Source organism: Accipiter gentilis, chromosome 30, assembly GCF_929443795.1.
Source record: "Accipiter gentilis chromosome 30, bAccGen1.1, whole genome shotgun sequence".
In the NCBI taxonomy this organism is placed as follows: Eukaryota; Metazoa; Chordata; class Aves; order Accipitriformes; family Accipitridae; genus Astur; species Astur gentilis.
This window is the reverse complement of record NC_064909.1, coordinates 3,891,237-3,911,955: the sequence shown is the minus strand read 5'-3', so window position 1 is coordinate 3,911,955 and position 20,719 is coordinate 3,891,237. Positions and strand designations below refer to the sequence as shown.

General features: G+C 44.8%; 1 protein-coding gene across 5 annotated transcripts in view; it reads left to right on the top strand.

Annotated features, from left to right (window-relative positions):
* TTC7A (tetratricopeptide repeat domain 7A) overlaps positions 1-19,568 on the top strand; it is a 182,317-nt gene extending 162,749 nt beyond the window's left edge. For 4 of the 5 annotated variants that reach the window (XM_049833714.1, XM_049833713.1, XM_049833712.1 and 1 more), the window contains one exon: positions 17,260-19,568. In XM_049833714.1, coding sequence (XP_049689671.1) covers positions 17,260-17,481 — 222 coding nt within the window. In that variant the 3' untranslated portion in view covers positions 17,482-19,568. The remainder of the gene's footprint in view (positions 1-17,259) is intronic. The other variant, XM_049833717.1, reaches the window with a different exon arrangement.
* Positions 19,569-20,719: the final 1,151 nt, after the last annotated feature.

The following is a 20,719-nucleotide window of genomic DNA, read 5'->3' as shown; positions in this document are numbered from 1 at the left end:
CAGAGGGACTGTTTCTCTGTTTTTCTTTCTTTCCTATTAGAGGAGAGCTCCCTTTAGAAGAGACTTCCCTTACTGAGATGCCACAGAGCTGATGGTGAAAAGTGAAACCTTTCAAATTAAAAGGAATTATAATGGCTTTTAGGTATCTATGGCAGCATATCCCAGTGCTTGGGGCAAGGGGGAAAAACCTATACTGTACCTTTAACACTACCTTGGCTTCAGATGTTAGATAGGATTTGTTGTTCTCAAGGAAGGGGGCTAGGGAAGCACCTGTGTATGTGTGGATGCCACCCCCTTCCCCAGGTGGCTAGCACCGCTACATACAGCTTTGACAAGCCTAAGTAACTGTGCGTGGACATTACTGTTCCTCACTTACTGCATGCAACACAAGAACCTGATGCTTCCACAGCTCCTCCAGGATATTGAGAAATCAGCACTTCAAGATGTAAACCAGGGAAGAGATAGAACTAACTATCCCAAACCAAGTCGCTGTGCTTCCAGTAATCCCCATCCGAAGGAGAACAGGCAAAGAAGGCCTTGAAAGCAACTGGGTTTCTGCGATATTGTACATCTCGAGTGCTGCTGCTAGTGCTCTTACACCACAAGTAACCAACTAACAGCAGTTGTGGTCAGCAGCCCTGGCCTCCCAACAAAGGATAGGGGATGGCCAAGGTTAACAAGGACAAAGTATTTGATAAGCAACAAGTCTTAATGCCTTAAAGAGGGTGGGGGAGGGCCATGTGAGGATTTTTTTAGATACTAGTGGCCGAAAACTTGAGGGCAGTTTCAACACCCAGCCAGCATACAGACTTAAGAGCAAGCAAACTTCAACTGCAGTAAAGCAGATGGGCAATGCATAGCAGACATAAAGTTAATTTAAGAATAAAAGAGGGATTTTTAAAAAATTGAATGAAACTGCAGCAGGTACAATCTGAACGTGGCCTGCTGTGGCTTCCTTCCTATGCATTGCAATACTCTGCATTGTGGGGCTGTTTATCAGCAACAGAGCATAGTTTTGTATTCAATGTTTTCCCTGTTGTCCTCCATACCATCAGCACCCCTAAATCAACACTTGCATCATGTGTTTGGTGCAAGCATCTTATGCTCGTTCTGGAGTTACTTTGCCTTGCAAGTGATTTTGTGAACGAGTTTGCCCAGCCTTAAAAACCAAACCCTCAGGTATACCTTTGCAGAGTATTTTTCAGCCTGAGCAAAGCTAGTACTTAAGCAGGAGTGAAGAAAAAGAAAAAAGCCTACTTTCAGACTTTCTTAAGTGCAGTAGTGTCACATAAATTTCTTCTTAAGAAACTCCTGCAGCTGTCCATCAGAGCTAGCCAGCAGCAAAGACTGGAAGCAGAAAGGGTTGGGGGAGGGTTTTCATTCTCATACTGGGCCAGATCCTCTGAACAATAAAGCCAAGTGGGTAAAAGCAAAAGATATGTTAACTGAAGCAAGCTGAACTGTTCCTTCCTCAGTGCCTGAGGCTCGCTCAGTTTATACTGCATTTAATTCTGTCATTTTCGGCCCCAGTCCTGCATTGATGATAGATAGGAGGGTGGCTTTCTCCACCCATGCCTTAGTCCATCAAAAAACCCAGACCTTAACATCATGAAAACCAACCTAGCTACTCTGAATTTTTGTTTAAACCAAGCCTGAACAAAGGTGTTATTATTTTACTTGAAGCTCCAGTTTAAAAAAATAGTGAAAATCCAGTATTGCACGTGATAAGCTCTACATTTAAGTTATACTGTAAAAGCCACAAAATGGAGATGATATTGAAAATCCTCAACCAGCCTCACCCCATTAAAGCTACTGAAGTTTTGGCAACATGTCCTCACCGGAGCTGTAGCCAAGGATTTAAGAGGTCCATGTTTGTTTAAAATTGTCTCCAGACTACCTGAAACTAGAGGCCCAGGATCTCTGCAGAGCCATTGGGCATTGGTTTTATCTGTTTTCATCTGTGCATGAATTTCTTTGAAAATGCCCAGCAGAGCAATAAGAAGGGATTGTTTTTAATCTTTAGAGATGATAGCATGCTGTTATGCATCAAGGACACTCAAAAACAAAGCATCAGACAAACTGTACCAGGAGATTATTATTTTTTTTACCTCTGGGCTTTTCTGAAAATAAACCACATTCTGCATGGAGCTTGCTGTTGATGAGAGATCTATAGGTTTTGTTTGTCATCCCAGAAGCATTAACACCACCGCGTTCAGACAATTTACATGTGTGCGTGTGTGAAAATAGACTGGCTAGATTCTGCCAGTGCTCAGCACCCCAAGGAAGGGCGGTCATTATCACTACAGGGACAGCTGGGACCTGGCCTTGAGCCAAGACCTTGCTTAATGCAATCAGAAGATTTCAGTGATACAGAGTGGATTTTACATCCCCTTCTCTTGGAGAGGGTAGCTGAAGATGGGAGTTTTATGCCCTACTGCTGCCTGAGTTTAAAACAAGTCTGTGCATTTTTTGTGCTACACTGGACAGCACAGTGGACAAAAGAGTGCCTTCTGCCATCCAGGTTTCAAATCATATTAACAGCAACTATTTATGTAGTTGCAGGTACATCATTTCTCTTGTTTGAGATCTCTTCAGCAGCATCCTTCCCTGCCTGAATGAACGAGGTTATAAAACACGGTAATTATAAATCTCATTGACTGCCTTGCATTCAAGGGCGTGTGTCCCCCGAGCATTGCTGTGAAGTGTGTTACCCAGGAGACTGTCCTGTACAATCAAAACCAGAATTATTCTGACCCAGTGAGATTGTTGGAGGGGAGAACATTTGGGATGCTGACCTGCTGCCACAGGACAGTAAGTGCATTTTTCTCATTTCACAGCAGGGCAACGCCGCAGAACAACAAGGCTAATACATTCAAGTATTCTTTTGAGGCATGACTTGCATCTTGCTGACAAGTGCTGGCTCCCTAAAGGTGCAGAAAGGGAGCCTAGGACAGCAGTCACAAAACCAGAAGTAATGCTGGCTGTCCACACAATTTCAGCAGTTTTCTCTGAAGTTTTGGTTGTCTTAGACCTTTCTGGGCAAAACCATAAATACTTCAGATAATGTAACACAGTACCAATAAAACCGTTTCTTAAAATATTCAAGTCAGGCTGTGCTCCAAAGACGGGCTAAAAAGTGTTTAGTAAGTGACAGCTGGCTGTTCTGCCTTGCACTACTAACCATAGCATGCTTCAATACCATCCTTCCCCCGTTGATCTGATCATAGTCAGGATCTGTATGGGTACTTTCTTCAGTCCTGAGGGGTTTATTATCAGCATCAATCATGATGCCCTACTGTTGGGAAACTACACAAAGCCCTGTCGGTCCCCCAGTTTCCCAAAAGGGCTGTAAAACCTGCGCAGCCTAGACAGTTGCATCCTCTTTGTGCTCAAGCAGGAAAGGGAGATGAGGTGCTGAGCAGTCACTCCAGCAGGTGTGCAAACCAATTGAGTTTAATTGGAAACATCCTGCCGAAAATGTAAATGTTTTACAAGGGTATCACCCCATCAGGGGCTGCTGCTGCAGCCTGTGCTTTGTTGAGGGTTTGACGCAACAACTGAAGATGCCCCTCTCCCTCGCTTGCTGTCTCCAGTGCTCCCCAGACATGGGCACTGAACTCACGTCATACTGCTAAACAGTGGGTCTTTTCCACATTGCTGCTTCCCTGGGCATCTCGAGAGATGCAGGTTCGTTTATTTAATGTACCCATCCCGTTCCTCCTAGCACAAAGGCAGACCAACCCCATTAAAGTGAAAGGGCTTTGCTAGACTTGGGAATGGATGCAAATGCTAGGGGGTTGTACTGCTCTGTAAATGTACTCTTCACTCCATATGAATTAAAAAGACTTCACAGTGTTCGCGATTTAATTTTTTTTTTTGCTTAGGTCTGTGGGCAGCACTAAAATGTATCTTATATGTATGTTTCTGTGTGTGATTGCAGGAGTTAACCTAGTTCATTATTTTTAGGCAGTTGAGTTTTTTCACTGCTTTGCTGAAAATCATGAGAGATTGATTTTACCCTCTTTCCTGATGATCCAATATTTTTTCTCTGGCAGTTCTCAAGAAAATTCATTTTTCCCTCCTCCAAATACAGTATCTGTCATTAGACTACTGCCAAACTATGTAACCAGAAAAATAACTGGTCTGTAGTGCAGGCAGCTCTGGTGCCGTCTAAACAAGAGATACTCTGCAGAAGTTTTCGGTCAATTCAAATCTGGTTTAGGTTACTAGTCATTAGAAGTCATCCCCTTACCTGCTGTCTCTGGAGAGTTGCAGCTATTTTTTCCATTCTCTTCAATTAAGTGAGGGGCTGATGAGCCCATTCCTGCAAAGGAGGTATGCAGATGCTTTAGGAAATCAGACGTATGGTCTCTATAGATGGCAGGCTGTCTAGAATCAATCCTTTCATAGAAAGAGAATTAGCTTTTCCTCCCCACACATGGTTTTAGACAGCACTGTACTGCTTTAATGTTGTTCAGAGCTCATGTAGAGCCATGTACCTGCCAAACTGACAGTTCCTATGGTCCTTCTGTAGGAGCCAGGACTTCTCTGAATGGTGAAGTGCAACTAGATAGTTCCGCTGCTGAACCAATTCTCTACAAATCCCATGTCCTTGTATTTATGTGAGAATATCAGCACCTTTTCTCAGTATACCTGCATTGCTTTTAAAACTAAAATGCAAATATTATAGTATTAAGCTAAATACCTTGATCACACGCCAAAAAAAAAACAATTACTGACTGCTATATTTTGGCTAAATACTTTGATCTCAAGCATCCATTTATAAAAGAGCTTCATATCACTTTGGACTTTTAAACAGTTATAGAAATGCAGCCAGATCGGGACAAAATACGCTTGATGCTTGGACCAGTTTGGTTTTTTCATGCTTGACTTCCAGAAAGATGACTGCCTATGGAAGTGTCTGGTGTGGTTATTACATGACAATTAGCAGTTGTTTCTCTGCTGACAGATGTCCACATCAAAAAAGCACTGATTGTCTCTTTTGTTTGCAATTTTAGAGATACCATAATCAAGTAGCTTAGACCATCTCCAAGAGATACTGTCCTTTGCACCGAAAACACAGCCTCATTGCCTAGGTTCATGTTGGGGAAAGTCAGATGATTGTGAAATACTGTAACAGATGAGTTATGTGGAAGTTTAAGTCCTTTCTGCCCATACAGAATTAAAAATTGCAGTTATTTCTGTGGATAGATCTCTTATCCAGGATTGATGAACAAGCTGTATTTCAGCATTTTGGTTACTAATGAATTGTTTCAGCAATGAAGCAACATACAGTATATACACATCACTGGTGGCATTGCTCATCTGGGACTGGTAAGAAGCAAAAGAAGGGAAAGGAAGAATTTGTAAAGAAAGGAAGAATGACTTCGCATGAACACATTCTGGTGAACAAAGTTCACAAATTCTCTTACTGCACAGCTATAGCACGGAAGATGTCTCAAAAGAAAGCTTCTTAAAAAGTCACAGACAAAATAGTATTATTCAGATAATTCAGGGGAAAAAATAGCTGGTTTACATTAGTGCTGAAAAGAATGCAGTGCAAACTATGACCTAAATGAATATTTCTGCCTGTAATCCAGAGGCCTGTCCTCTAGCCTTTCCCTCCTGCAGCCCAATGAAGTTAAAAGGAGTCCTTGAATGAGGGTTTTTGCCTGAGGTAGGATTGCAGAATGATGTGCTGTGCCTGGCAGTGTGATTTTGAAACATTTGCTAACAGGCAAAGGTCTGTGGGAGCAGACATGAGACTGGCAGGTGGGATTTAATAGCAGAGATTTTGTGCAGCTGCCAAAAAATCACAGCCCAGATGCTGGAGCTGAACACAGGCTGCCTGATAGGAATGATATTCTGGGGAAAAGAAGCCAGCAAGTGTCTGTCAGAGAGAAGAATTTGATTCAGGGTCCACTGCTGCCTTACCTTGTCCTTCTCCTGGAGTCAGACAAGTCACAGCACTTTTTATGCATCAGTAACTTGCTGGGCACAGAGATGTACTGCATTTTTTCATTATGCTGCACTCAAAAAGTACCTCACCAAGTCAGATTCCTCTTTGCTTCTCCAGGAGCTTATTTAAATCCCCGATTTAACGTGTGCTTTTCCTTCTTTCTCCCCCCGCCCCGGCATGAGCTATCTTCTCTGAGCTCCCTGTTCCCCTCACACATTCATTCCACAAGGTACATTTTTATTGCTGCTCCTCAGAGAACATATTCTTCCCAAGACATTGATCTTCCTTACTTTTTTCTCCATCCCTGCTCTGTTGGAGGTCAGTTCCCTCTCTGAAAAGCACCAGCAAAGAGAGAAACAAAGCACAGCAGCAGACCAGCCATCTTAACACCCTTCCACAACCATCCTGATCAATAGGTAACTCGGACTGGCACTGTATCAAAGCACTAAGGGCATCCACAGACTGACTGGTGGCTAACATGCTCCCACACTCTAGTATGAAAGATCTGGGCAAAGCCAGCAGCCTGCAAACCAGGCCAAGTACTTCACCCTTTCTGCCCAAAGGAGGAATTTCCTAAAAATACATGTCCTGACATACCACTGAGCCACATGGCACAGTGAGTGCAGTCCTATTTTCAGCCTGCTCTGCAGGGTGACATAGCTAGTTACACCTCCTCCCAAAAATGGCATGTCAGGAGTGCAACACTTGCTGGTGGACCATCAGCACAGCCTCCTGTGGGACAGTGCTCTCCACTGGAATTCCCCATCAAGCGATCGCATGGTCCCCGTCAAGTGATCGCACGGTTGTTGTGCATAAGGCTGCGGTTGCAGGAAGCATCCCCAGCTGTGCTGAGTGTAATCAGAACAGCTGCTTTCTGCCTGTCAGTACAGCACTGGTACTCTGCAAGTCCCAGATAGGTGGGTTATGGGCTGGGGAGGAGAGAGCGATCAAAACTAATTCTAATCTGGCCCTAAGAGAAGCTCTCCCAATGGATGGCACCTTTTTGCAGCTCTACCAAGCAGGACAACGCTAAAGCAACATTTGGCTTTTGAAGATGGCTTGGTAGCCTCCTTCAAACCATGGCTGGTTAGCATTCTGTTTTCCCAACTCTGAGGCTTATTGCAGAATCCCAGGAATGTTCCTGTACTTCAGATATCCCAAAATAACTGCTCTAAGCTCTCCTTGGGGAAAAGCAATCCTTAGAGCAGCCTCTTAACTCAAATTTTTGTATTGAAGCAGCTGAGCTTGAGGGAGAGAACTTGTCTTTGCCTCTAGTCATTGGCTCCCACAGGAGAAGTGAGCATTTTGGATGCTCGCATTAATAAGTTTGTGTGTCAGCTCACTCACTGTCCAAGGAATTGCAAACGCTTTGTTCTCCTCATTTGTGTTTGCTGCAGAAACCCTCCTCCCCCACTGCCATCCTCCTTGCAAAGCCACTAGTTAGCTGGGAGCTTCAGTAGCTCAGCCATGGGAGCAAATCCCTGGCTGTGCAGTGGGATCACGGCTCCTGAGCACCAGTTAGGAGCTGACAGAGTTGTTTTGCAGGTTTGTTGCCTGCTCTCTTCCTCTGCAGTTGGCAGGCTTCCTTCCTCCATCCAGAGGAGACAGTGGAGCCATCACAAACAAGGTGATAAGTGATTCTCTGACACCGAAGCCATCGCTTGCACGCTGTGAGTGGCCACTTCCTCTCCTGGGGGAACTGCACATTTCCCTCATCAGCAAGAGACCGGACCTGCTGGGGTGTTTGGGGTGATTGGAACAAGCAAATCTGTCTGATCCACTGTGCAGCACGGACATTTCAGTCCATTAGCGGGAGGGCTGGTGCTCTGCTTCTCAGAGGTGGATTATCCTGGTTTCCAGGGGATCTGTAGCTCCTGTTTATCTGTGCCAGTCACTTGCATTCCTCTGTTGCAATAAGTTATTCTCCGTGTCCCTGAGGTGCTCATTACCACATTATTCAGGCTCTGTTTACGTAACTTTAGAAACCAAAATAAATTCCTGAAAGACAAAACTCTCCAGCTCTTCTCTGATCCCTCCTCTAAAGTGTGTGTAACACCGTACAAGAACCTGATACATTTCTTAAACCCCTCGAGTTCCTGGGGTGGTTCAGTTGTCTCTGGATAATAAAACTTGCATCCAGTCCTAAAGACATTGTCCTTGGCCTGATCTCTCCCTGCAGCAGATGCCTCTCCACTGAGCTCCAACCTGATCTTCCAGATTACTAGCTTTAGTTGTGGTTTTTCATCCACAGCCCTCAAGATACCACTGCAGCTCTACTAATCAGTATTGTCCTCATGCTGTGCTTTGCTCTGAGGTCAAATTAAAGCCTAGAAATTGTAGTACTCAAGTTGGTCTACAGCTGAACTCTTAAGTAGGATTTGAGAAAGTGCTCAGGGAACTGTCAGAAGGGAGAAGGGGTGGAAAGACTATCCCCTTTATACTTCAACCTTCAAACACTGTTTTTCACAAACAAGGAAACCAGTTATACTTAGCTACAATTCTGTACTATTTAGGCTGCCTGTTACCACACCAAAGACAGGACAGAGTGATAGAACATAGTAATATAGTATATAAAATAGTGTGTAGCAAAATAACAGAATATGTTGTCTCCTGGTACATAAGATGCAGCTGCGCAAACAGGGGGTGTGGGAACTAGCAAGACTTCCAGATTTTCAGCAAGCTGTCCCAATACACTGAGCTGGCCACAGTCAAGAGAAGGAAGCAGAAGTCCCTTCTTGCCAAACAAATGGGAAACATGAAAACATCACAGCTCTCCAGTGTCGCTGGAGCTTCCGTTTATACTAATGTTATCTGCAGTATTTATCAAAAGTCATCAATTATTTATCTTCTCAGTGAGTTTCTTCATTCATTCTCTTTTGAGCATGTAACAGGAAATGCTATCTGTAATTCAGGAAAATTGTTTCGTGCATGGAGGCTCATGATTTATGAGAGATTTTATGTTAAGAGACAATAAGGAAACACGCTCCTTGTGGGATCAGAGGCACCTGAGCAGAAGCCAGGGGCATTGGCTGGACCACAGCAGTGTGTTCCTGCCCAGGTTGCTCTGTGTTTCCCAGCAGCTCAGCTAGCTTAGTGCTCAGCTGCGATATTGCACTTTGAGGCTCTGGCTGTAGTTGTGCGGAGGATGTCATTAATAACATGCTATCACAGAGAGTGCTAGTAGTGGAAAACTAAGCAAATTAAGATTTTTTTAAATATCTCAGCTCCCCTTTCAGAAGATATCTGCTGTAATCCACATTGGCATGCTATGTGCTTCTGTCAGCCGAGTCTTCGCTGCACTACACCCTTCCTCAGAGACATACTAAATGCGGCGCTTGCTCTGGCGATTAGTTCTGTGGGACTGAGGTTCACAGAGACCCTCGGCAGAGCTGAAGCTGTTATCTAGGAGAACCTGTTCATGAATCACACATTCAAACAAGATTTACTCTGTACAGAAAGGCGAAGATAACATGCATGGGAACTGTGCACATCAGCCCCTCCTTTGTTGCAAAGCAGTGCATTAAAAATTGGGGAGGATCCAGAATTAGCACTGGAGGAAACCTAAGCAGACAGAAATTCCCTGTTCATCAGCCACAGCACACTGTGGGCACTCCGATTAATTGGGTGTCCGAGTCTTAAGCCTAGACATTCCCCAGCTATATGCAGCAACATCTTGCTATGTGCAACAGAACATAGGCACCTGCATACTATGAAAATAGAGGCAGAGAGCTGTTTCCCCCTCTGGGGGTGGTGGGGGTGCTTAACTGCTGCCCTGACTTCTTAAAAATATTTGCTAAAAGTTAGCATGCACCCCCTGGGCACGAAAGGCAAGTTCTCAACCCTTCTCAGCCTAAGAACACTTAAACCCAGGACTTCTGCCTCCCAAAGCTTGTCCCTTGACCCTGTCCCTGTCCCTGCTCTCTGAATTGTTCCTGAGTAATGGCAGATTATTCAATGTGAAATGCATTAGCAGCCAATGAAGCACAGCAGGCTTTCTAGTCAAGTGCTTTCACTGGCAGTTTACCTGCTGCTCTTCAGCATCCTGCATATATGTTGCATGCCTTTTCTCTCGTTGCTAATGCTGATCAATCTCAATTCCGCACATATTTTTAAATAATTGGTTATATCTAGGCTGAATCTCACTAATTTCAACAAAGCTTTCTGCCGGGAAAGCAGGTACAGAGCATAACACAATTGGGACCTTAAATTATAAATTATGTATTCTAAATTACTACTTATTATTAGTTTGGGACCTTCTCTTAGTGCATATTTTTACAGACAACACCATGAGCTTGAGTCCTAGTTGAAGCTACAGTGCGCTCTACTGCAACATTACTATGACAACTGCTAAGATCAGGGCTGGGAGAAATCTTGCCTTCCCTAGGAAAAGAGAGTGCGAAACAAATACTGCATTTAGTTAGTCTCAAACATGTGGTCGAGGCATCCTGTTAGGTTTCCTTGCTTGCAGCTTCATCTTCATGTATGTCTCAGCAAAGAAGAACTATCTAGAGAATATTCAGCATGCAGCAAACAATTCTGCTTTGAACAAAGCTTAAGTGATGACAGTCCAACAAGGCATAAAAACTCTTCATTCTCCCTAGGCTTGTATGAGCCTCCCTATGAAGAGATCAGAGCCTCCTAGTTTGAAATGCTGCCTTAGGGTTTGCTTTTTATGTCAATAAATGTTTTATCGCATTTAAGCTTCAAACACGGTACAAACCTCCCTGCTAACATTTGATGAACTCAAATAGGGACAGCAAACCTGGGCAGAGGGCCGTGTGGAGCATGCCACAGTGCTTCCCTTCTGCAGCGGGGCTTGCCTTGGCCTCACAGAGGGGCCTGGGCAAGATGGTGCCTTTTCAATTGTACACTGCCTTGAAAAACATGTTGGCAAGCTAAGGAAGGGGATGTTCCTTTCTTCAGGGCTTCTCCACTTTTGATCTTTTCTTTCTTTTGCTTTTCTCCTCTCCCTGCCAAAGCTACCTTGGTATGGTTGGTAAAGCTTATCCGTGTGCCCAGGCCTGTGGTGGGCTTAAGATGTCTCTGTCTTCATGCTCAGCTAGTCTGTCTCTCCTGATACCTCCTTGCAGTCTCATTTCTTCTCTCACCTGCACACAAAAGTGCTGCAGTGAAGTTTAAGCAGCAGTCTGCTGCTAGGCTGCCTTTGGTGCCTGCAGTACCAGAGCTGAAATCTCCAGGTTGAACCTACTGAGCTGAAACCCACAGGCAGCGCACAAGTGCTACAAATCGTGACGCAAACTCAGGTTTTTGCTTTTCCCAGCACTTGCCAGTTCCCCCCCCTCCAGTGCTGTTCCTTTGTTTTTCCTTCCCACATGCTGCGTTTTGCAGTGGCCCTGCTTGCCTTCCCTCTCCTCCCCTCTCCTTCCCCTCCTCTGCTTTATCAAATGCAGCACTTCAGCGTCACTGACTGACAGAGGATGCAGCAGCTTCGCTGGAGGAGACAGAGAGGGGAAGGAAGAGAAAGAAAAGCTGCTTGTGACAAAAGAGGCAGCAGAAACACTGAAAGATGAGCTTTCCTCCAGAAGCAGATCCCAGTCACCCTTTGTTAGAGCAGCAAATTTAAGATACAGTCTCTAATTCAGTGTGTTTGGTGAGTGGACCCTGACTGCTCCATGTATTCCTACAGTGAATTTTCAGAGAACAAAGCTCAGATGTATATAGCTCAGGTCTGCCACAACCTGGACTGAAGCAGCAAAATGGATGATTAGCTACCACACACACTGCCAACCGCTGCATAGCTAAGTGACAGCACAACAAAAACTCTGCTCACAGCTTAAAAAAAAAATCGTGGCTCCTCAGAAATGCAAAGGTCATGAACGTAGGGGGAGAGAATCACAGAGCAATTGGCTAGTTACGTGTCTCTCTTTATTCTAGGAGAACTGGAATTTCCAGGGTTAATCTTTGCCATTTTCCAAAAGGACTCTCTGATATTTCATGGTTTATGCAACAGATTTTGCTTACAACTTATTCTGATTGCTAAATAATTACAGAAGCGTATGTTGCCCTGTAGCAGTGCAGATTTTTCTGTTACATGAGACTGTTATCGCCAAGTGCCAAATGCATCTTGAAAGGCTTTTTGTAGGTTTCTGCTGAATAAGCATACTTTTGAACGAGCACTTTTCTGCAGCATGGCCTGATCTTGCCAGCTGCTGATTACCCTCCTACTAACCACTAGTGACATATCTGTATTACAGATTGGACTAGACAATAAGGATACCCCATTTACCTTGAAATTAATTAAACAATGCACTAGCAGAAGCCCAACAGCAAAGTCTAATTTATTCTGGAAACTTCTTAGGGTATTTAGACAATAATGGACAAAAATACTCTGCTCAGTTGAGAAAAGCATCAGAGACAACCTCACTTTCTGAGTCTGATGCTAAGAAAGAGAGAACTTGCATTTAAAGTAATTATTAAAACAAATTTGTAAATTATAGAGTCTAGTCCACCTATACAGATTCTCCAAGAATGAGAAGGCCATGCAAACAAAACAAAAAGCAATCTTCCAGGAATGAAATAAAAAGTTTTTCTGGACATCTCTTTCCAATGCAAGCCCCAAAGAAAGAACAAGTAAATCTGTGCCACCTTAGTGGAAGGAAACAAGGATGCCAAGACTCAGGATAACTCCCTGCAGCTCATCAGGTGTTTGAACTAAACATTTGCAAAGGAAGTTTTGACTTGCATTACTAAAAATAAACTCCAGCTTGTACATGAGGCTTATTTTGCAGTCTTCCATAATGTCTTTTCTGCACTATTTTTCTTGGAATTTTATGAGCTAACAGCTGTCAAGGAGGGTTTGTCAAACTCTAAGGAAATAAAGGCATGGATCAGAAATTTCATGACCTTCTGAAGCGGGACTTCAAGTGGGGCTTATGCTCACTTTATTAGTGGAAATTGGAAACAAGTCACTTTTTGCTCATCTAACTTAAATTGAAATATGGCTCTCCTATTCTAAAACAAAAATAGCCTCACTCAAGTATCAATTACTAAGTATCACATCACTGAAGGCATGGGAGTCCAACATGGACAAGGTCAAACATACCTTTGAAAAGCTTCCCATATAGACCCCCTGTCCCTTGAAATTAAAAACGATAAATTCAGGAGTCCAGCTGCCAGCATAAGGCACCCTAAATCAGCAGACCAAATTCGCACTCTCCCCTCTGCCTTCATGCACCGCTAGACTGTACCAGCTTTGCTGTGCCACAACTCTTCACCTCAAATGAGTTTCTTCCAGTGCTTTCAGTGCCGTATTTTACAGTCTGGCTTGAAATTGCAACCTTTACTACTCTGCCTGTGTTTACCAGATCTGAAGTATGTCTTCAGACCTAAAGAAGAAAATTAAATTAGTCGGCACAAGTTACCCTCAGACCTCCCTGAGTAAGTGAGTTAGCATCCAAGTGCTATACAACGATATTAATGGAAGCAGCACATGAAATGCCTGCGTGTAGCTAGCACAGGCCCAGTGCGAGCCCTAACAACATGCTGCCCACAGAAGCTTGAAAGCAAAAGGATTCCCACACACCTTTTGGTATGGTTTGGGGTTTTATTTTACTATTTACAATATGCTTGAGTTTAAAAAGAAGCCTGTCCTCATTGCTCCTTAAGGCCTGACTCGGTACCAACACCACTGACAGGGAAGACCATCTGTCTCACGGTACTCACCATCTTTGGGAGGAAAATAACCGGGCAAAACCAGAAGTGCCAGTGCTAGCCAGGAGGTGGCAGAGGAGCAAGGCTACCTTGTACACCAGTTTCTGCGTTAGTTTGGCAAAAACACGAATACAAACCAAGGAAAGACAACAAAACCCAGCCTCACCCTCCATCTTCAGGAATAAGAAGATGAAACCCTTAATCACATACCTGCTTGTATTTATACTAATTGCTCATCTTCCTGAGATCTGACTTTATGAAATTATGCATGCACACCAAGCAGATGAGTTCCCATAGAAACTCAGGAACTGAACTTTCATTAGAAAAATCTTTTTTTTTTTTTTTAAATATCTTCCAGATAAAAATGCAAATTACCTGTCAGTGGGTGGCTTTCTGAATTTATATATAATTTTTTTCTTTTGCACTGTAGGCAGATTCCAGCTGGACCTACATAGCAACAACATGCAGGCATTGTTTATAGCAAGCCAGACTCCATGGGGAAATAAACTCAGTAGCAAGGAGAAGCTCTCAAGTGCAAATACCTCAGGAAAACAAAAAACTGAGGTGCTCAGTGCTGCGTCTTCATGAGGCTTGGGGATTGTGCAGCCTCCAGCTCTCAGAAAAAGCTTGTGGTTTGTAAGGAGCAGGGTGGGGAAGAGGAGAGAGAGGAAACCCAAAGCAAGAAACTCTACTGCATGCAGAATTAGTGATGTTCAACCTGTCCTTTAAAAATCCAGCAGGATATTTCTGCCGGTTCAGTTAAGCCTCACTGGAAAGGCTGACACCATCTGTCACAGCTCACTCTGAGCGAAGGAGTCGGTCTCTATGCTGGGGTTTGGCAACATTGGCAAGGCCTGGGTTGGAGAGCGGGTTGGCCACAACCTGACCTCCACTTGGGCTGAGGCCTGAAGCCCAGCCTCTTTTGCCTACACCACATGGAGATCCAGGTGCATGGGCAAGAAGGGGACATGGGGCAGTTCCTGCTCAGAACAAGAGGGGAGCAGGACAGCAGGCACACCTGGGAAGGGTCACGGACCTGGGCAGCCTTTGGCACCAAGAGTTGTGCATGTAAGCAAGGAGGAGGCAGGAAATCTTTACCTCCTTTAGCAAATGTTTCCTCCTGTGTTTCTCCCCAAAAGCATACAGCACTTTTTCACTCAGGCAGAATACTGCAGCATCAACAGGAGGCTTTCCCCTGGCTTTGGAGAGCCTGAGATCACCCTTTCTGAGGGTTCACAGCTGTTCTTTCAGCTAAACTGGCATGCTTGAAAGCACAGAATACCTACAAGCAAACGTTCACGTGTGCTGCACTTACTGGTGGGCATCGGCCTCAGCATCTTCCCCAGGTGAACACAGTACCTGTGGTTTGCATACAGCCTCCTCCCAGCGCTGCAAGACAGCTGCAGGGACCTCAAGCACAGGCAAAATAGATGCAGCGGCTCTGCACTGGGGAGCTGTAGGGGAGGAAGCCACGGCAGCCTCTGGTCATGGACCAGACAAGGGGCAGGGGCAGACAAGAGAGCTGTGCTGCATGAGCAGTTTACGATGAGGTGGATTTCACTGCAGCATTGTTGAGAGGCGTGGGATGTCTGCCGGGGAGGGAATTCACTTCCTCACTGGAGAGGGATGACAGACAGCAGCTGCACAGGCTCGCTGGCCCCTGTGCCTCCAGGGCCAGCAGCCCTCCGGGAGTGTCGAGAGGCTTGATGCCACTTAGTGTCAGGGTGAGGACAGCAATGGGTCCCCGGCCACCGGAGAGCACAATCGGCTCTGCTCAGTCAGCGCAACAGGAGGAGTATTTAGGAAGAGTGGTTTTGTGCTTGAGGACAAACTTGAGCTGAGATAGCCCCTGTCTGTTCTTGGCTCAGCAGCAGATTTGCTATGGCCACACTACTTGCCCTTTCTATGCCTCATAATCCCTGTCAGGCGGGTGACTCAAATTATAATTGCACAAATTCCTTCCAGTCTGTCATTACGTGCCTGTGGTTGTCTCCAGGCAGCTACCTCCAGAGGAACCAGCCTCTCCCATCGAGGTACCTCTGTGCCACCTGCGCCTGCTCGCAGCGGAATGGTGAGGTTAGGCCCCGTTGCCTCACCGTTTTCCAACAGAGAGAGAAACCTAAAGAAAAAACAGCCCCACTGCATCTCTAAATGATCAGATTTGATACTGAGTTGACTATTCAGGTCAAGGTTATGGGCAAGAAAGAGGCAGTGAAACTTCACAGTACTGCTGATAATTGATTAAATGGGTGTTTCTTAATTTTTCTCTCAGGCAAGGTAATGTGTTTCTGTACGTATTAGTACTATCACTGGCTATAGGCTCTTAGCCACGTTGATGCACTCTGTTTCTAATGGCACTTTTGGAAAAGCAAACAAAACAAGACAAAGGAAAAATCTTCACTATTTCCAAAAGCATCACCTTTCTTTCATCAGAAATTTACTTGGGTTCTAGTTGTGAGAGATTTCAGGTTTCTTATGTCTTTTCATATCAACTAAAGGCAATTAGACACATAAAAGATGAAACTAATGCTTTTCTTCATATATATATGCATCCACATCATATATAGTCCCAGGAAAAGCATGAAGTCAGGCAGTCATATCACTTTCCAGCATTCCACGGGTGAGTGCAGGCAGAGGCCATGCAGAGCTTGGCAGGCAACATCCAAGTGTTGACTGCTTCTTCTACAGGCCACACCTGGATGGAACTGGTGGGATGTTCATCCTGGTGTGTGCACCTTCAGCAGGAAGCAGAAGAATGCCACTAATGCAAAGGCTGACTGCAAAGCCCACATGACCACCTGGGCTCGGTGTGGTTGACTGCTGTACAATTAAAAGGGAGCCTGGCTCATTAGACACTTTGAGGGTTCAGGCACATCCATGCGAGCCCTATAGGAAAACATGTTCTTCCTACCACTTCTTTCATCCTCCCCCTCCTGTTCCTTCCAGATGATTACACCCACTTATGTCTTTTCTTACCTTAAGGACAGCTTTTTAAACAAGGTGCCTCCATCCTTCTCCTCCCCCACACTGCTTTAGGATCTACATTGGAGTGCAAGAGGACAGAGGGCCCCATGCTGTTACATACAGCCAGCCCCTAGAAGGGTGCCGCATCCCTCTAGCCCCATTTGTTAAGAAGAAAGATCTTTCTATATGGTCAGGATGTAGGAGCTGAGATACTTTGCCTCAGCTGGATCTTCCAGATGTGCAAGAGTTAATTTAGATACTGGATATAATTGAACCTGTGTATAATTTTCCTGGAGATTAGAAGCCAGTGTAACCTACTCAAGGAGAGAGGGATGCTTAAAGGGCCTCTAGACTTTCCTCTATATAGCACCAGTGTATGCTCTCCCAGTAACGTGCAGCAGGAGCACTTGCAGAGCTGGATCAGTCTCTGCTTAAAAAAAGTTATTTTCACAGTTGTTTTTTTAAATTACACATCACAATCAAAAAAAGGAAAGTTTAACAGCTGATTGCTTCTGTTCTCCAGAAATAGGTGGAGATCCCCCACCCCATAGGACTCCTGCACCTGCAGTCAAACATCTGCCCAGCTTGCCGGGACCTTGGGGGGTTCCATTTCTTCCTCTGTTTTTTTTGCCATTATTAACTGCTTATCACTTGTTTGTTGACAGGGCCTGGTGCTGAGCAGACTTGAGCGGAGGGACCTGGCCCAGAAAGTCCTCAGAGATGCCATCCGGATCCAAACCACCAGTCACAGGGCCTGGAACAGCCTTGGAGAGGTCTTGCAAGCTCAGGGGAAAAATGAAGCAGCCATCGAATGCTTCCTCACCGCTCTGGACCTCGAATCCAGCAGTCCTGTCATCCCGTTCACTGTCATACCCAGGGAGCTCTGAAGCTTTGCCCTGCAGCTAAGCACCTTCATTCCGTGGCCAGACACCAAAACCAACCAACCAACCAAAGACAAAGCCCAACAGAAAGTGCCATTGTAACCTGGAACTGGGCAAAATAATTCCAGGGTGGAGCTCAGGTCTACATGCTTAGCTGAGACAAGGCTAACCGTAGAAGAATTTGCAACAGGCAGAAACAGAGAATGCCTTTTTCTTCACAGGTGCCTGGCTAATCTCCTGTTCAAGTTAACAGCAAATCTTATTTCAAACTGTTGGTTCAGGGTGACTGTCTGTAGAAAGATCACGCTAGGGTACAGCTGTTCAAAGCACTTGCACCTTTCAATTTTCATTAAAGATAAAAACCCCAAGCCCTGAATTAAAGCCCAGACCTGCTCTGAACAGGAGTAAATGCACCAGCTAGCTTGACCAAGTTGTGCTTAAGCATGTGGCTGCCTCCACACAGATCTGACAGGACAGGAATGACAATTAAACCATATAAACATGCAGTATATGCTGTTTACAAAATTATTTCAGCTATTTTGATAATCCTTTTTCCTGCCTTGCTCTTATATACTGCATATGCTGACTATATTTAGTGTGGCGCTTGCCTAGACCAATTTAAATAAAAAATACTTCTTTTTTTAAAAGTTGCTATTGCAGTATGATTCACAAAAGCAGAAAGACCAAAGACCAAATAAGTTCACACTTGAACTAGTATTAAAAACATTTATATATCTCCAATTACATATTTATTGAAAGGCCTTACATGAAATAGCTAATTATAAACTCTGAGCTTCATTCTTATTAATCACCTATTGCATCACTTTTAGTGAGAAATATAGTGATTACCAGTATATAGTGACTGAACTCTGTGCTCTACTGCATTACCATTCCTGGCACAAAATATTTTCATATCCACCATTTCATGATACAAAAGATACAGTCTTTTAAGGGAAAGCATGCTGAAAGCAGTATGTGTATATATTAATTACTTCTTTCTTAAAACTAAATCTTTTGATTGTCTGTAGAAATCTCATATTAGAGGTACGGAGTTGAGCCTTCAGCAAAGCAGGATAAGTTTGCGTATCCTATCAGATGTAGGAGTGAAGAGCTCCTAATCCGCACAGCCTCCCCACAACTGGCACAGCCGGGGAGAGGGACACAGCTGCCATACCCCCTGCTAAACTGCTCCTTAGCTGTGCTCAACCTCCCCGGGGCCTCAGCAGCAAGGCAGAGCTGTGCCTTGCTGTCACACGGCATGTGAGAGCCAGTCCCGTCCAGACCAGTCCCAAGATGAAGATGATGCAGAAGTGAGCTGCAGGCACTTTTCTACACAAAAGGTTGGGGTTCTGTACCTGTTTCTGTCCAAAGAAGATTTGTGACTATGTCATAAGTAGGTTTGCACTAAAACACACTTTGTACTATAGTTCTGCCCAGTATTGTGATCCGCAACTAGTTCATTCTGGAAATAATAACATCCTCGGGCAATAAATGAGTAGGGGTTATTTCTTAAAGAGCCTGAGGCTCTGGCAGCAGACTTGAAGTCAGCGTTGTTTACAATTATTTGGAAATCTGCAGGCTAATGGAGAGGTGGGCCCCTTGCGCTGCTCCCAGACCACACCATTGTAGAGCTCATGCTTCCAGCCTCCCCTCCAGGCACGCGTGCCAAGGGAAGTACACTGCCCTTGGGTTTCTCTCAGCAGCCTCCCAGCAGCCTCAGTTGCACTCCCAGGCCAATATTTTTATTTTTTCCCATTAAATCATGCTGGTGCAATAGCCCAGCTTATTCATCTGTTCATCGAGAGGTCACGAGTGAACGCAACACAGCCATGAAAGGTGCTCAGCCCATGAGGTCTCTGCCTTTCCAGTGCCACACAGGCACCAAAATGGGCTTTTTAGGCTGGAGGCAAGTTTCCAAGGAGGCAGTGTTACCCGGACACATTTCTTGTTTGCAATAGCACCAGCAGCAGAGGAAGGAGTAGGTGTTAAAGTACTAGAATTAAATGAGTTTCACGAAGACAAAAAGATGCAGCAGAGACCCATTTTGCTGTGAAGGATGCTATGAAGTCGGCTTGCTCTGCACTGCAGGTGGGAAAGGGGAAGGCGGGGGGGGGGGGGGGGGGGGGGGGGAGCGGGAGAGATGTTGTTGTTGACGTAATATGTAAATTGTTACCCAGGTGTTTTAAACCCAGTTCCACAGTCAGATGCAATCTGACAATAGACTTAAGTAGAGATATATATAGATAGGTATTATATTCCAATATTTGTTCTGCTCCACAGTTCCCAGGTTGGGAGCAAGTCTTCTGTTTAAGACACACAAAAAAAGAGTCAGTGTGGTCCGACATCACTGCTTTCTTGTGCAATGTATATCTGTAAAGCGCTGCCATAGCAACTTCTGTGTACTGGACAGCTATTTGAGTACAAGCTATGCATCCACCTCTGCAACTGAGGAACTGCTTTAAGAGGTCTGTTATATCGCTGGTCTGTGACCTGGCAGGAGAGTGCCTGTTTCCCAGCAGCAGCTGAAAAGCAAACACAGACCCATTTACTTCTGCATGCGTAGTTTGTAAACAGCCACCAGCCCATCACATTTGCTGCCATCAGGCAAACTTCATCTTGGTAATAACGAGACTTGCCACAGTAGTCAGCATCCTAGGAGAGGTGCAAACATGCACAAGTACTTTGAGTGCATCAACCAGACAGATGTTGCCAGGGTGATCCCATATTTGTCGTGTGCATTAATGAGTTTTACTGGCATTGGAATTGCAGTCCTAAGAGCCTCTGCTCTGCCTCTTAGGTGTAGCAAGGAAGATGTACGTGAGTAAATGTCATCAGCATCAATAGGAATTATGTGGGTAAGGTACCCTCTACCGGCACAGCACACCACAGCCCCTACATCAATTGCAAAGTACTTTGCATGCATACTGGACTCAAGCCTGAGATTTGCTGCGTGCTTCCCAGAGGATACAAAGCACCTGTTGGCTGGAGGGGTGTTATATTGGCCTGAAATACCCTGTACAGTGCAGGAAAGGGGGCAGTTGTTGCAGACTTGCAAGTATTTTAGGGGTAAATCCTGTAGCTACATTTGTTATTAGTGCTCACCAAAACAGGAGCCTTCCCAAGCTTACATGCTGCCTCTGTTCTTCAGCATGGATTTTGTTCATATTTTCAGGTACAGAAAACCAAAGACAACTACTTCAGACAAGCCTATGTCTTGTATTATTTATTTAGATAGCAATGTTGA